This window comes from Lynx canadensis, chromosome D1 (assembly GCF_007474595.2).
Source record: "Lynx canadensis isolate LIC74 chromosome D1, mLynCan4.pri.v2, whole genome shotgun sequence".
Lineage (NCBI taxonomy): Eukaryota > Metazoa > Chordata > Mammalia > Carnivora > Felidae > Lynx > Lynx canadensis.
In genome coordinates this window covers 88,040,244-88,057,380 of record NC_044312.2, presented here as the reverse complement: position 1 = coordinate 88,057,380, position 17,137 = coordinate 88,040,244, and the positions used below count along the sequence as shown (strand labels likewise).

General features: G+C 36.3%; 1 protein-coding gene across 1 annotated transcript in view; it reads left to right on the top strand.

Moving 5' to 3' along the window:
• FBXO3 (F-box protein 3) overlaps window positions 1–14,963 on the top strand; it is a 32,384-nt gene extending 17,421 nt beyond the window's left edge. Inside the window, exons 5-11 of the mRNA XM_030331406.1 lie at window positions 684–888; window positions 2,013–2,058; window positions 4,873–4,957; window positions 5,797–5,919; window positions 7,456–7,571; window positions 8,320–8,510; window positions 13,758–14,963. Coding sequence (XP_030187266.1) covers window positions 684–888; window positions 2,013–2,058; window positions 4,873–4,957; window positions 5,797–5,919; window positions 7,456–7,571; window positions 8,320–8,510; window positions 13,758–13,931 — 940 coding nt within the window. The 3' untranslated portion in view covers window positions 13,932–14,963. The remainder of the gene's footprint in view (window positions 1–683; window positions 889–2,012; window positions 2,059–4,872; window positions 4,958–5,796; window positions 5,920–7,455; window positions 7,572–8,319; window positions 8,511–13,757) is intronic.
• The last annotated feature ends 2,174 nt before the right edge of the window (window positions 14,964–17,137 follow it).

Below are 17,137 nucleotides of genomic sequence, written 5' to 3'. Positions count from 1 at the left end.
AAAAATTGTCATAATTTAAGAGCAAATAGGAGAGAACTTTAATAAAAGAGTTTCCCAGAATTGACACGACAAACAGGTCATAATTTCTACACAGGGATTTATATCTATCTTCAGTGCAAATAGTGAAACTTAGGATAGGAATCCTATCATCAAGGATTCCTTCCATCAAGGTTCTATCAAGCACCAATACCTATGTTCTCATGTATATGCAGTGAGATCAGTTTAGACCCCATGCATCCAAAGTTTATGAAAATTTGGGCAAGGCTTAGGTTGGTTTACACTGATATTGTCTGGTAGGTTAGGGTAAGCTAAAGGTTGTAGTAAGATAAAACTATCAGAATTTACACCTTCAAACATTAAAATAGTCATACACACATATATAGCAAAACACTAGCAAATCAGTATATTATGGCAAGATGGTCTTGAAAGCAATAAAATGATTTTTCTTTTAAAAAGGTCTTTAAGACATTTTAGACGCTTAAGCTTTTAATTTAGATCAGAATCTTTCCACTCAAGTGTTTGAATGTAAAGAAATTGTGGTGTTTTTGGTGTTCCCGCTTTAGAATGGACATATTCATCAGTTCTAATAAAGATGTTGATGTAAACATCGTTCATCAAAAGGATGAAGCACAGCTGTTTGCTTGGCACTGCAATTGATTACATTTTTGAGTCTCTGTTCTTAGGTTGTTGGGAAGTATGGCGCTGTCCAATCACTATCGTTCTGAGGATTTGTTAGACGTCGATACGGCTGCTGGAGGCTTCCAGCAGAGACAGGGACTGAAATACTGTCTCCCTTTAACTTTTTGCATACACACTGGTTTGAGTCAGTACATAGCAGTGGAAGCTGCCGAGGGCCGAAACAAAAATGAAGTTTTCTACCAATGTCCAGTAAGTAGAGAGTGTTTTTAAATATGGCTGTAAGATGTGTTCTGATAAGTGTATAAATGTGTGCCTTAGGAATTTTCAGGACTGTAGAATGGCATAGAGCATCATATAACTTAATTATAGACCCATCTAATTAGAGGGCTAATATCTGGCCGTAATATTCTGACATAATGAAATGCCAGAAGACATTGGATAAACAATGCAAACCACTGTGCACAGAGGGAGGGCTGTGATATGTGTTAAGGTAATTCAAATTTAAGGAAAACGAATGAGATTTTGTTGAAGTAATTGTAATATACATTTCCAACTTAAAAAATTTAGCTTTTGAACATCAATTGATTCAAGTTCTGAGTGCAATAGAAACTTTTTAAACACTTCATTAGATAGCTTGAGTTGTTGAAAAATAATGACTTTTTTTGGGAGGCTTTTGTTATGATTTTAGTATAAACACAGACAGTGTGGTGTTTGGTTTCATTCTTACTTCTTCAGTTCTTTGTAATTTTGTAGTTGTAGATCTTCTGGCTTCATTTTTGCCAAGATGTGAACTTTTAACTTAAAAAAAGAATTTAAAGTAGAAAATCATAGGTTTCTCAGAGACGTGACTCCATATAACATTTAAAATATTTAAAGAGCTTTCATAGCTTTTATTTCTTCCTAAGCATTTTCATGTCTTTTATCTCGTTTTTGACTTGCTACCTCTGTAAGGTTGTAGGATGATGGCTTGGTCTCTCCATTTACTGAGAGAAGTAACCAGTCTAGAATTGTTCAGGTCTCTTGACTCTGAATCCAGAGCCCCGTCTTAATAGGCTGTATATCTTCTTACCTTAACTTCTTAACTTAAAGGATAATTTTTTTAGTTCACTGTAACAGTAATAGCAGTACATAAATGGTTTAACTGTTATTGAGAAGTGCCTGGCACTCTTTTAAGGACTTTCTAGAAAGGGCCTAAATATAGAAATCCTAATAAGAGCAGGACTGAAAAGTGTAAGGAATGTCCGAGTGTTGGTTAGAGCACTTGTTATTTTTATCAATTTTGCCTTGTCTCCAGGGAAAGATGCAGGTAACAAACAATGAGAAATTAAGTAAAATGTATTTTTCTCCATTATAATATTCTTTTTCTTGCCTAGGACCAAATGGCTCGGAATCCAGCTGCTATTGACATGTTTATCATAGGTAGGACAAAAAACAGTCTTCCTTTTCCTTTCTCCTTCCTTGTCAAAAAAATGAAGTTGGTAAAAACTTTTCCAATTACTTGATCAGCTGACAGTTTACACTTGTCCTTCTTACAGCTTGCTGGTTTAGAAAGTACTGCATCTAGGCTCTCATTCGAGTAGCCCTTGTACTTTGAATTTCTTTTCTATTTGGGAAAAAGCCATGCCCTGTATAATCTTGTACTCCTGGGACTCTGCTGTAAAACAGTGAAATGAATAGAATTACTATGAGTATGTGTGTATGTGTACACGCATGCACTTTCCATCAATCATATTAATACATAATTAGAGATATCGATAGGTAAAACAACTTTATACCTATAAAGTCTGTGGGGCCAATTACAGTAAAATACTGGTGAGTCACACTAGAGATCTCCCAACAGCAGTCTTCAGAAACCAATGTAAACTCTGCTCGATGAACTCCTTGGCACAACTAGTTTTTCTTGGCCTTCAAAGGTATTTCTCACAGGATTTTGAGAACAATACAGTTTGTATGCAGTTGTGGCTCACCTCTTTGCTATTCATCCAATCTTGTTTTGCTTAGATTTTCCTCCCTTAAGAGATGCTTCCTGACTATCCACTCTGCTTTTTAAAGGCGCATATTACACATCCCCATATATTAATAGTAAAGGGGCCTTGGAGGCTAAGGTGTCTGTATTTAATTATATCTCCTAATTGGAACCTCAAACAGAGTATTAGTCTCCATTTGTTCCACACTGTGACACATTACGGATTTGTGGTATATGCTTCACAATATCAAGAAACTCTCACCCCTACGTGGTAAGTTACAAAAAAACTATTTAACTTAGCCTCTAGCTTTTAGCTCCCCCTGATTCCTGTAGTCTGTTGTTTCCAAGTTAAGTGCCCTCTGGGGAGTATGCCCCTTCTCACTGCCCTCTTTGGCATCTTTGCATAGCACATACCTTCAGAGGTGATCACCATGGCTCTAGAACAGTGGTGCTACTAATTTATAAACTAAAGGCTTCCTGAACTCTAAGGTAAGCTACCAGCTGAGCTCTGTGAGTTTCTTATTCTTAGTTTGGTGCTGGTCTGACGTGGTGTGGAAGGCCCCACCGCTACAGCAGAGTACTAAGGTCTGATGAATAGTATTCTAGTAGCTGGGATTTCTCCTGGAATAAGAGAGCAGCAAAGCAAAAGATTTGAGATGCAGTGAGGGAGGAGAGATGGGGTGAGAAGTTAGTGCTGGGAGGAGAGATAAGAAAGTGGCTTCCTTTAAGCTGCCTTGATAAAACCCCAGTGTTATCAAAGAGACGCCAAGATATAGGCTTACTTTAAAAAGTAAACTACCTTGGAATATATAAATTGCATCTTGATTCAACTAAGTTTGACTTTCTTGGAATTTTTGGTAAAACACAAGATGGAATCTCTTGGTGTTTGGTAAATTATTAACTGATACTTAAGAAAACTAGAAGCTGTTCATATAAGTTGAGTAATGAAGACTACCTAGGAAATTTTGTCCTTATTTTAAAGAACACACTTGGGTGTGTATTGTAATAAATTAAGATATATTAAAATACAACACCAATTTCTTTTTTAGGTAAACCATGAACAATTTGTGGTTTTCTCACCGTAACAGTTTATTCCATGAATTATACAAAATGATGTTTTAAACTTTACAGGGAAATTACTAGTTCTAAAAACAAAATTGTAACTTATTTGAATTTTAATGACATTATTCATGTGGCTCCTTAATATCTTGTTCAGAGTGGATAGATGGTAGGTGATCATTTGAATACAATACCATTCAATAAATAAAGGGTCAGAATAGGTCATTCATTAGTAGACACTGAGAAAAGAGCCTACTATTGTGGTTTCCCTTCTCTCGGTTGATGCCCTTAAAATTTTAAAGCTAGACACAAGACCCAAGCTTAAATTGTATCTTCTATTATTCTCTGAATAGTAGAATAGTAAGTAAATGCTATAAATTTAGCTCCAGTGTTCAGCATGGCAGAATGTAAGAACTGGGTTACTAGAAACAAGATTACAGAGAAATACAGAAAAACATTGATTAAGGGACTAATATTGCCAGGCACTGAGTTGTATTAATAATAGATAATGGGGATCTGAGAAAGTTATGTTATATTACCTAGAAGGGGCAAACATAATTCATGTAAATACTTGTCATTGATCCACTCAGTAGATCACGGATGTGTAGTCCGGTCTGGACAAGAAAATGGAGGTCGTTGAATATGGAGGACTGTAATGCATTTGAATCTGTAGAGGTGCAACTAGACTACTTTGGGATTGGTCTGATGCCCAGAACTCCACAGTGCCCTACCCTTGTTAGATGCCCGGACTGAGCCTGGCTTCTGCCAGAATTTCGTGCATGAGTCAGGACGTACCTGGGCCAAGGGTATACCCTGATCATCTGAGGATAGGTGCTGATATTTTTCCTGTAGTTTCTTCTAAACATAGCTGTATCTCTTTTGTTCCATATGTTCTAGAAATTATAGACAGAAGAAGGCTTTTTATTCTTGTACCAGCACAAAATAAAGTTTAAAAATTTATTATTGAATTATAAGCATAAAAATAGTTTGAAGGTAGATGGAAGATTCCCTAGCAGGGTAGTTGAGAATGAGATGAGAATTGAGAATGGAAATTGATCTGTGAACAGTAAGTAGAAGTGTATCTGTGTTTCTAGTTTTGACCTCATATCTTAAGCATAGAGAAATTATCATTGTTTACTTGTTTCCTGTACAGATTTTGCAAAAATTATTTGTCCTTTTCTTCCTCCCCACCCCTTCCTGGTTTATAGGTGCTACTTTTACTGACTGGTTTACTTCTTATGTCAACAATGTTGTATCGGGTGGCTTCCCTATCATCAGAGACCAGATTTTCAGGTATTTCACTCAAGACTTTTTGAATAAAAATATTTGTAAATCAGAAAAAAAACATTAGTTACAGATCTTGAGATAAAGTTTGGAAGAAGGTTAATAATAGAACCTCTCGTTTTCTTAAATGCCACTACTTTATTTTCACTTTAAAGCCACATTCAGACACTTGGAGAGGCAACATTTTTCTTCTCTTGAAGGATCAAGAGAAAAAACTGATTTTGACTTAGAAGTTAGGGCTTTGTAGTATAGTTTCTTTTTATACATAGTTTCCTTTGGGGTGGGGGAAGCTGTTTGCCAGTTAATGGATTTATTTTGAATAGGAAGTCAGTAACTACTAACTCCTGGCAAATACTATTTATTGTCTCTAAATGGACCCTCCAGGTGTGACAGATAGTAGTAGAGGTAATATTGGTTCACAATAGCCTGGTTGGCAGAAATGACAAATTAGTTAGAAATTAGAGGTCTCTAGAATAACTTGCTAACACATTTTATTGTCAGAGCCACTGTTGATAGGACTTTCAGGTGTCCCAAAAGTTTCCTGGCTCTGAAAACTGAGATAAGCTCTTTTCAGTTTCCAGTTTAATCAGTGAATCATTACTGGAACCACTGCTCATTGAGCCTTGGCTGCTGTCCTTACAGATCTAAAGTCTTCAAGGTTTTCTAGTTCATAATTTATAGTTTTCTTCTAAGCTTAAAGGGACTATACCTTTACGTTCCCAAATATGGTTTAAATTTTTGATCCTAAAATGAAGTAAAAGCCATTTCACACTGTATCTTGAGATCTTTCATCTTAGAGACTTGAAGTTAGTTGATTAAAAAATGTTTAATGTTTTAAAATTATCTAGATATGTTCATGATCCAGAGTGTGTAGCAACAACTGGGGACATTACAGTGTCAGTTTCCACGTCGTTTCTGCCAGAACTTAGCTCTGTACATCCACCCCACTACTTCTTCACATACCGAATCAGGTGAGAACTGTAAATGGGGTCGCCTTTCAGTTAATGGTGGGCTATATCCTGTGGTTGTGTTGTTCTCTCCCCTTTGACATGATACATGAAACGCATTTTGAAAGACAGCTTCTTGCTGAGGTGTGGAGGAACGTGGATAACAAAATTTTTTATAAGCTAGTGTCCGTAAGGGACTTGAGTTTCCAGTAACCTCCAAGTTACTTAAGTTATTTCTTGCAGATGTACTGTGTTTAAAGAATTGTGCCAGGTTCCTTGAGGTGGACACTAAGTTGTAATCATCATGAAAGCTCTCTGTGAGAGTTGTAATGCATTCCAGAAGCTATCAAATTGCCCAGGATGAAACCGTGCATTTTAAATTTCAGTTAGCTTGCCTATATTCAGTTAAAAATCAAATATTTATTAGGTGCTGCCTAGTATCAGACACGGTGTTAAGCACTGGATTTGGTTAAATAAAAAACAAATATTAAATTCGCTTTAATTAGAAGTACTCCGAGCTGTGACATAAAGATAGCTCATTGCTCTAAGGGATTAAGGATACTTTGTTTTTAGATTTATTTTTATATTTATTTTTTATGATGTGTTATATATATTTGAAAAGTACATATACATGCATATATACACACTGGAAATATTTTTGCTACCATATACTAACCAGGGAGCATCATAGGATTTTGGTATTATATGCAGCCTTTGATATATCCAGTTACATATGTGCAGATGTTTGTGTTTTGGATTTTTTTTTAAGTGTATTTATTTTTGAGAGAGAGCCTGCAAGTGTGAGCAAGAGAGGGGCAGAGAGAGAGGAGAGAGAATCCCAAGCAGGCTCCGCGCTGTCAGCACAGAGCCCAATGTGGGGCTCAATCTCAAGGACTATGGGATCATGACCTGAGCTGAAATCAAAAGTTGGATGCTTAACTGACTGAGCCACCCAGGCGCCCTGATGTTTGTTATTTTAATTGTTTAATTCAAATCCTGCCTCGGCTTGAAACATGCTTAAAATTATAATACCGACACTTGCTTATAGGGTACTCAAAATAAGGGACAGCAGATTCCTAGAGAAAAGGGGGAAATAATAGTATTGGGAAACAGTCAAGGTGTAATCCTAGTAACTGACTAGTGACATTTTGCTTTGAGCTTTCTAGAAGCAAAAGGGAAATGTCCTGTGAAAAAGAAACAGAAATTTTTCATTGCACTGAATTCTAGTAAGCATTTCATACATTCATCTTTACTTGAACAACAAAAGATTATTATCACCCAGTGTGTTTATAAATTTTTATGTTGCCCTTTCTATTGTTGATTCTTACGGAAAGTTAAGTGAGCAAATTGAGTGAAAGCATTTCTGTGGGAGAGTCAAGCTAATCAAGCCATTATCTTTGAGAATTTATAGAAATAGATGGTTAACACAGACGTTGGGTTGGGTTTCTTAATTTCCTTTGGGAACTTTTTCATAGTCTTAGTCCAAATATTATAGCTCTTAAACAAAAGAAACAAAATCAGGCCAGATTTGTGTCTCTACCACCCCATTCCCTTCTCCAGGATTGAAATGTCAAAGGATGCACTTCCTGAGAAGGCTTGTCAGTTGGACAGTCGCTATTGGAGAATAACGAATGCTAAAGGTGATGTGGAAGAAGTTCAAGGACCTGGAGTAGTTGGTATGTAACTCAAGATTTGGGTTTACATATCAGTTGCCTCTAAGACATTTTGGAGAGCATCTATGTTGCATACAGCTTGGAAAATGCATGATGTAGTCAGTGGATAAGACTGATCTTTTAATAGCTGTGTTTACAATGTGAAAGATATCATAGATTTTGGGCTTTCTTTGACTCCAATATTTGCTTCATAAATATAATGTGTAAAGATCATTATTCTATTAGATTAGTACCTTAAGCATGAACTTTTCTAAAATTATAGCAAACAATTATTCAGGGATTGATTTTCCGTTCTGTAGATCACCCGAGTTCTTTATTTGCTTCTTAAGTTCTTTATTTATTTTTTTTTCCGGTGGGATAATTATTTGTTATCATATTCTGTGGTTACTGGGCATAGAGCAGAAGGAGAAAATAAATTTCATATTGGTCATCTCTTTGAAATTTGGGGGAAATGTTAAAATAAGTAGCTCAGGTTTTTATTTGTGGATTTCAATCATCTTTAGCTCTGATTGTCATTGACATTCAGCTTTTTAAAAGATTATGATTATCTTAAGTTTCTGAACCCTAATACCATCACTGTTAACATTTTGCTATGTTTCCTTTTAGTTGTTTTTTTTTTTCTAATCGTGCATTTACTTTAACATAGTTTGCATAATCCCACAGAGGGCATTATCTTATTTGCTGTGATGAAGAACTGAATTATAAAATTCAAGGTATAAACCTTGGTTTCTTATTACTGTCTTCTCTGCAGGTGAATTTCCAATCATCAGCCCAGGTCGGGTATATGAATACACAAGTTGTACCACATTTTCTACAACATCAGGATATATGGAAGGATATTATACCTTCCATTTTCTTTACTTTAAAGACAAGATCTTTAATGTTGCTATTCCCCGATTCCATATGGCTTGTCCAACATTCAGGGTGTCTATAGCCCGATTGGTGAGTTAAATTTTCCTCTGGGACTGATTTATGTGACTTTGTAGAATTAACTCCACAGAGGGATTTTGTTGATTAGCCAGACAAATGGTTTACAAATGGTGTTCCCAGAGAACCCTAGAGATTCTGAGGAAATATCATGGGGGGGCCATGTGAATATGTAGGGGTGGTGGATAATAAGTAAGCTAGACTGCATACACTTCAATCAGAGTAACTCTACTGTTAGCTGTTTTTTTGTTTTGTTTTTTGTTTTTCATAGACGTCACTTTTTTTGAGCAGTTTTAGATTCATAGAAAATTGAGCAGAAGGTACAGAAATTTCCCAAATACCCCCTGCCCCCATGCATGCACAGACTTCCCCATTATCAGTAGCTCCCACCAGAGTGGTATTTTTGTTAACAGTTGATGAACCTACATTAGCATATCAAAATCACCCAAAATCCATAGTCTACATTCGGGTTCACTCTTGGTGTTAGATATTCTGTGGGTTTGGACAAATGTATAATGACACGTATCCACCATCATAGTATCATGTAAAATAGTTACTGGTTTTAAAGGTTCAGTCTCTTTTCCACTGTTTCCAAAAACAATTCTGTGGCCTAATGAGAAACACCACACTAGACCAGTTAGAACAGGCTTTATTTTATTTCATTAAGATTAGGAAAACAATTTCTTGCAGTGTTTTTGCTAAAAATCCCAATTTTGTAAAGTAATACAAATATCCTATAGAGAGACTACTAAAAGTACAAGTCTACCCATTAAACCCTCTTTGTAGTCGTCTCTCTTTGGGATCGTTTCCTAAATCAACTAGGTATAATTTTAAAATCTCATCTTTAGGATTACCTTATGATTGTGGCAGTACCCCAATCTTATGGATTATAAAAGATTATGGATTAAAGAGAATTATGAGGCTCCAGCTATATAATAGGAATAAAATAAAATATGACTTGTATACCCAGAATGTAACTGAGTCATAGGCGTTGAATGTTCAGAGAGGGCCCTCCGGCTCCTGGGATGACCCTGATGGGCGAGTCCAAGATAAGTGTGGGAAGATGGACGTGATATTAATCAGGCCTAGAGCTGACACATTCCCCGTTTGGAAAGAGAAGGATAATGTTGAGACTGTAGGCCATTACGCTTGCATGTCTGGTGAAAAGGATCTATAGTCTGGGTTTGGAAGTGAAGTTTAGCTTCCCTCCCAGTGGAAGAATGCTTTCTACTGTATATTTCCAGCACCAGGAATTTGTTACTTCCTATAACATTCTCCTGTTTTTGACCAGTCCAGTTTCTGTATGAGATTGGTATCACCTATGAATGTTTGATACAGCTCATTAGTGAAGCCATCTGGCACTAGAGTTCTCTTGGTGGGAAAGTTTGAAATAGGAATTTAATTTCTATAATGTATTTTCTATTGCGTCTTGTTTCACTCTTGGTAATTTGTGTCTTTCAAGGAATTTGTCCATTTTGTCTAAATGTTGAACTTACTGGCATAAAATTATTTACAATATTCCCTTGATAACCTTTTAATGGCCGCAAGAACTGTAGTCATATGCCCTTTTTTGCTCTTAATATTGGTAATTTATATATTTTGTTGATCAGTTCACCTAAGGGGTTATCCCTTTTACTAGTCATTTGAAAGAACAACTTTGGGTTTCACTGGTTTTCTCTATTGTTTGCTCATTTTCTATTTCATTGATTTCTGCAGTTATATTTATTTATCTCCTCCTACCACTTTGGGGTTCGTTTGTTTTTTTACCAGCTTCTTAAGGTAGAAGTTCAGATTATTGACTTTAGGCCTTTCTTTTCGCTAAAGCACTGTTTTGGCTGTGTTTCACAAATTTCGATATTTTGTTTTCAATAACATTTAATTCGAAATATTCTCAAATTTCCCTTGTAATTTAATTTTGGTCTGTAACTTTTCTAAAAATGTGTTAATTTTCAAACATTTGGAGGTTTTCCAGTTAACTCTTGTTTAATAATTTCTAATTTTGTTATGGTTAGAGAACTCACCGTGTGTAGTTTCAACCCTTTTAAATGTTTTATGTCCCAGCATTATGGTCTATTTTGGTAACTAATCCCTGTGTATTTGAAAAGAATGTACATTCTGCTGTTCGTGGGAATATTATACTATAAATGATAGTTTAGATTGGTTGACTGTTTTTCAAATCTTCTATATATTAACTGATTTTTTTTTGTCCTTGTTCTCTGAAAGATGATTGTTGAAATCTCCAACCACAATTAGTTTCGTCCATTTCTCTTTTTAATTCTATCAGATATGCTTCATGTATTTTGAAGCTCTATAATTATATGCAAATATGCTTGGGATTCTTATGTTTTTTTAATGAAGTGCTTTCTTTTATTATTATGAAATCTCTCTCTCTGTCTCTGATAATATTTCTTGTCCTAAAGTTGCTAATATTCCAGACGTAAAGTGTAAAGAATGTTGAGGTTTGTTTGGGCAGGCAGTTAAGTTACTGTGGGGTCAGCTTGCTCCTGTTGAGACTTGTTTTTAATGTTTGTTAGGGTGGGGTATAAAGTAGTCTTTAATTTAGGACAGTAGTTCTCAAACTTTTCGGTCTCATGGCTCCCTTAAACTTTTAAAAATTATTGAGGACTTCAAAGAACTCTTGTTTATATGGGTTATATCAATATTTATCATGTTAGAAATGAAAACTGAGAAGTTTTATAATATTTACATACTCTTTTTTTAAAGTTTACAATTTTTAAATTTATAATTTTAAATTATAATAATAAACTCATTACATGTTCAACCCTCTTAACCATGTTCTTACTTATTTAGAGTTTTAATTTCCTCCCAACCACAAATAAGCATATAAAATTTTGACATGCCTTGTGGAAAATGTTTCTCTCTCTCAAGGATGAGAAATCAATAAAAGAAATGAGAATTCTGGACTTACTTCTAATCAACATGAAAGAGGCAGTGGGGATTGTATTTGTATTGTGTTGTACTTGTATTGTACCTTCCCTGTGGAAATACTCGTTTTCTTGATATGGAAATGGAATTGTTCTCCTTTTTTGTGCCCTGACCATATGATAATTATTGTACTTAATACTTGGCTTTTGCTTTATACTTTGAATGTCACTATAAAATATACTTTTGGTTGATCTTAAGCCTTTTCTTGCTCTAGGTGGGTTTGTTGTTTGCTTTTGGACACTTGAGAGGTTCCCGCTGCTTATTTATTTCCATCTTACCCCTGTGCGCCTCTTTCCATCCGCTGCTTCTGTGTGTACACTTTTATCAGAGACCATCAGCAATCTCCCTCTTTAGCTGCGTTGATTTCTTTAACAGTTTTTTCTGTTCTCTTCTTCATTAAGATGACTAATGATCATGCTACCTGAATTTAATGTTTTAGAATTTCCTAAGCCTTCCCCGTCGCCCCTTTGGAACCTTCTACTGAATTTTAAAGTCTTCATTCCCTAGATTGAGAAAATAAAAAAATAAAAATAATGGAATATCATGTCATATTTATGTATATTTTCTCTGATTGTTGTTAATGTTGTTGTTATTAGTGTCATAATAAATCCTAAGTGACAATCCTTTGACAGCTCCTAAAGAACAATTTCTTTCTCCCACATTAATTAATTTGCTTGCTCAACAAATATTATTGAGTACCTACTAGGTGCTGGGGGAAATGCAGTGAACAACACAGCCAAAATCTGCCTTCGGGGATGTAATGTACAGCACGGTGACCATAGTTAATGCTGTATTGCCTATTTGAAAGTTGCTAAGAGAATAAATCTTAAAAGTTCTCATCACAAGAAGACATTCTGTAACTATGTATGGTGACGGATGTTAACTAGACTTACTGTGGTGATCATTTTGTAATATATACAAATATCAACTCATTATGTTGTACACCTGGAACTCATGTAATGTTGTATGTCAATTATACCTCAATAAAAAAAAAAAAAAAAGAAAGTTGAGGAAATTAAAAACAAAACAAAACAAAAAAACCTCTGCCTTGGAATTTACATTCTAGCTGGAAGAGACAAGGGTAGCAAATAAACACTATCTAGTTATACCAAGTAGTAAAAAGTGCTCTGGAGAAAAATCAGAGTAAAGGATATAAGGAGTGTCTGTTGGGTTGTTCTCATATAAAGATATGTTGGGGAATGCCTCGGTGACATTTGATTTGAGACTTGAAAGAAGTAGAGGGAGCCAGGTGGATTTATGTGGGAGAATGGTGTTCCACACAAAAGAACAGCAAGTGCAAAGGCCCTGAAGCACTCATGTTACATAAACATAATACTAATGCTTGGTATGTTTGAAGAATTGCAAGAAGGCCGATGTAGCTGGAGTGCAGTGACTGGGGGAGAGTGGTCAGAGATGAGATCAGAGGGGTAGTGAGTGCTGGATATGAAATGCCATAAAGGCCTCAGGGGAAGGGCTTTTGCTGACATCACATCCCACGTTTCCCAGTACTTCCTACATCACCACCTAGATGCTCCCTGCTGTTCAGAACTCTGTCCCATATAGCAACTCCTCTGAGTCTTCAAATGTATGAAAGAGAAAAACTGACAGCAGAGTAAATCAAGACCTGATTAGAGACACTATTTAAGCAGAATTGAAGTTTCCATGAGATGATCAGATATTGCGTGTTCAACCTCACTATTGCCCTATTCAGAGAGCCTTCAATGAGTTAATTTCAAAGTAGAGGCTACCCATGGTGGTTGAATTGAATCGATGTGTCTTTATAGTAGGAGCTCCATAGAAATCTAGTAAACCTCGTGACAGTACATAAAAGTTACCAGTAGAGGTCATACCTTATTAATATTTTTGCATCCTCTTTTCTACAAGCATATAGATTAATAAAGAATTGTTACTTAATCCACTGAAATAAATTCAGTAAAATTTTATCTTGGGTTGTTAGGAGTGGTCTGTTGGCTACCTTGTACAAATTATCAACTACCAGGTAAAAAATAAATACTGTATTAATGAAATATATCTACCACTAAAACCACATTGAGCATTCTAAAACATGTATATATATATCTACATATATATATATATAGATAGATACATATATATATTCTTGCATCAGCATAAGTATATGTATCTATACATATATAGATTCTTGCATCAGCATATGCATTATGAAAATACATTGTTCAAGTCTATAGAAATTCATATATGGCATGTCCAGTTGTTTATAGATAAGTGAGAACTTACATAAAATAAGTATAAAAAACTGATGGAAGTTCTTATCAAAAGATTGTCTTCTCTTTCAAGGAAATGGGTCCTGATGAATATGAAGAGATGGAAGAGGAAGAAGAAGAGGAGGAGGAGGAAGACGATGACGATTCGGCAGATATGGACGAATCTGATGAAGATGACGAGGAAGAGAGACGAAGGAGAGTCTTTGATGTTCCCATTCGCAGGCGCCGCTGCTCACGCCTTTTCTAGCAAGGATCTGCAGGCAGGAAGCACTGGCATGAATCCAGTTTGTTAAGTAGATTTCTCAATAATGTAAATAACTAAATTGTTCTCAGCACATAGCAGGAAAACTAGCATGAAATGTTGTTCCAGGCCCTGGGTTCTCTGCGACACTGCATTAGGAATTGGATTGTTTTGGTTTGCTTTGTGTTTCTGAGGTAGAGGAGGAAATGGGAATCTTTTTTTTTTCTTCTTCTTTTTTTCCCCCTCTTTTAGAAGTCCATGGGTGAATAGTTCTCTAGCTAAAGAACAGACATTGCTTTGCTTTAAAAGATTTTATACTTCTACAGATAGGGAAATGGGAGGGAACTGTTTTGAATAAGGATTTTTAAATGTAGCAGAAATACCTACACAGGGATAGAGAGAAACTATGTGACTGAATGATTCTGTGAAAAGACTTCTTGCAGTTGTGAATTATTTAGAAATGAACAGAATTTGTAATTAGGCTAATCCATTTAGTGATTCCTATATATTTTGTACTCCCGGGGAACTAATTGACCTAATAGTTTGAATGCTAGTTGTTTGTCCTTTCTTAGACAATCTGTCCTTGAATTTAAAGTTTTCATCACTACAACCTCGAACTTAAAGTCTTTATCACTATGACCTTGGCCTTGCATTCAGTCTTCAACTCTACCAACCTTGAATTTAATTTAAAACCTTCAACATGACAACCTTGAATTTAATTTAAAGTCTTTAGTGCAATGACCTTTTTTCATATTGTTCACAGATGCATCGTTTTCAAAATGTGTGTAAAATTGTGTTGTGTGGTTTATTAACAGAAGAATCTTCACGATGTCTCATGTAGTCTAAATCTGTAAATACTGCTTCTGTTTTGTTTCTCCTTTATACACTTGACTGTCTAACTTTGTGATAAGTGACATGAATTTTATGTTAAGTATAAACATGAATTTTTTTGTAATTATACAATTAAGAGTTTGGAATGACATCCTCCAAGTGGCAAAAACTCACATTTTAAAAACGAATTTTGGTTCTGATCCTGTATTTTGTGTAATTGCCTATTTTCCATAAACTAATATTAATCAGCCTTTGCACCTTTCCATCTTAAGATGGGAAATGAAATTGAAATTCATTGTCCTGTTGCCAGAGGCCCATTCAAAGTCATTTCCTGGCTTTGACTATACCCTGTCATATGCTCTACTTCCTGTTTTCTGCAAGAATAGTTCTTTTGTAGGGAAAACTGTAGGAAGAGGGAAGTATATGCTGGGTTAAGCAGCTGCCCCCAGGGACTATGAAGACCCTTTCATATCGTCTCGTGTCAAAATGTTCTGAAATGGAGTAAGTAGTTTTTCCTGCTTATTTTTTAATTTTATCATCAGTCTACCAAATCCTTCTATTATGCCTATCTCTCCCTTTAAAAAAAAAAAAAAAGCCAACCTACTGAGCTTTAAAAAGAGAAAGTTTCCCAGTAAAGCAATAATTTAAAACTAGTTAATGTGGAAAGTTAAAGCTGGTCCCAGCATCCCTTGCCATTTTTGCTTCTTTGTCTTTTCTGGCTGACCTCTCCTCTCTATTCACAGAATACTCAGGATGCCCCACATCTCCCCTGCAACCCCATTCAATTCTTGCTTCTCAGAATACTGCAGGCTTATTTATCCTCTCATTTAAATTCACTTTCTCTTAGCATGTTGAATGGATGCCCTCTCATTCATACCAAGGTATGATTGATTGGTTGACAACATGCTCAAGTGTTGTATTTCATTGGCAAGAATGTGCATTCACACATAAAAGGGATCTAATGGTTGGCCAGCCTAAGCTTTTGTAGAGCGAAGCCCAGGTATAGTGAAGGCGGAGGTCCCTTGAGACCACTATCTATCTTTCACTCATTTGCCTAAAGCTTGATGTATCAGTTAGGATGAGACAGATACCTAAATGAACAGCAGCAAATAGTTTAGGGGTTATTTTTCTCTTGTGAAAAGTCAGGGGTGACTAGTTGAGGACTGATACAGTGGCCCAGTGGTGTCATCATTTGCAGATTCCTTCCAGGTTTCTGTTCTGCCATCCTTTGCACAAGGCTTTAATCATAAAGGTCACCTCGTGGTTGCAAGATGGCAGCTGCAGTCCTATTATAACCCAGGAAGGATGATGAGAAAAGGGACCAATTAAATGGAAAGTAAAGTCAAACATAAGGCTGGAGAGGTAAGCCAACCAGGTTTCCAACAGTCCTGTGGAGAACAGGTAGAAAAGTAGGGGAGGGGGGTACACGTAAGGACAGTGATGCAGAAATTAACACGGGCAGCATGGAGACCTGGTGTGAAGGACTTGTAATACTCCAAGTAAGACATGCTACCAGCTTGAATTAGAGCATTAGCAGTGGGAGTGGACTGAAAAGACAAAACCGATATCTACATGATTATGTAGGAGTTGGTGATTAGATGTGAAAGAGTAGAAGAAATCAAAGTTGATTCCCAGGTTTCTGGCTTCATTTATGAAAAACAAAGTTTGCAGGAAATCCAGTTGGACACTGGAGATGAAATTTGGACACATTTTGAATTCAAGAAGCCTGTAGGACACACTAGTTCCAGCAGTCAGGTATGAATATGAAAACTGAGGGAGAGTGGTCAGGAATGGAGAATATAGATTTGCAAATTACCTGCAAATGCACATCCCCAAGGTAAAACCAAGCAGATGCAGTGTTCTTGCCCAAGGAGCACAGAGCAGTGGTTCTCAGTCCAACCTGGCAACACCAGATTTGTGAGAGGTAGTGGAAAAGGCTCAAGACTGAAACGACGGGGCACCTGGATGGCTCAATGGGTAAAGTTTCTGACTCTTGATTTCTGCTCAGGTCATGATGTCACAGTTTGTGAGACTGAGCCCCGCATTGGGCCCTGTGTGACAGCGAAGAGCCTGCTTGGGATTCTCTCTCCCTGCCTCTCCCCCACTCATTCTCTCTCCCTCTCAAAATAAATAAATAAATGTTTAAAAAAAAAAAAAAGCCTGAAAGATCAAGAAACTGGAAGCAAAACCAGGAGAGGGTGGCATCTCAGAATCCAAGAGTTACAAGGAGGCAATAGTTAATAGGATGCCTATGAGATAATGCATGTGAAAGAGTTTAGTAAACAAGGAAATACATGTATTTGCTGTTTTTTTTTAAGTTATTTATTTTGAAAGAGAGTGCAAGTGGGGGAGGGGCAGAGAAAGAGAGAGACACAGAGAGA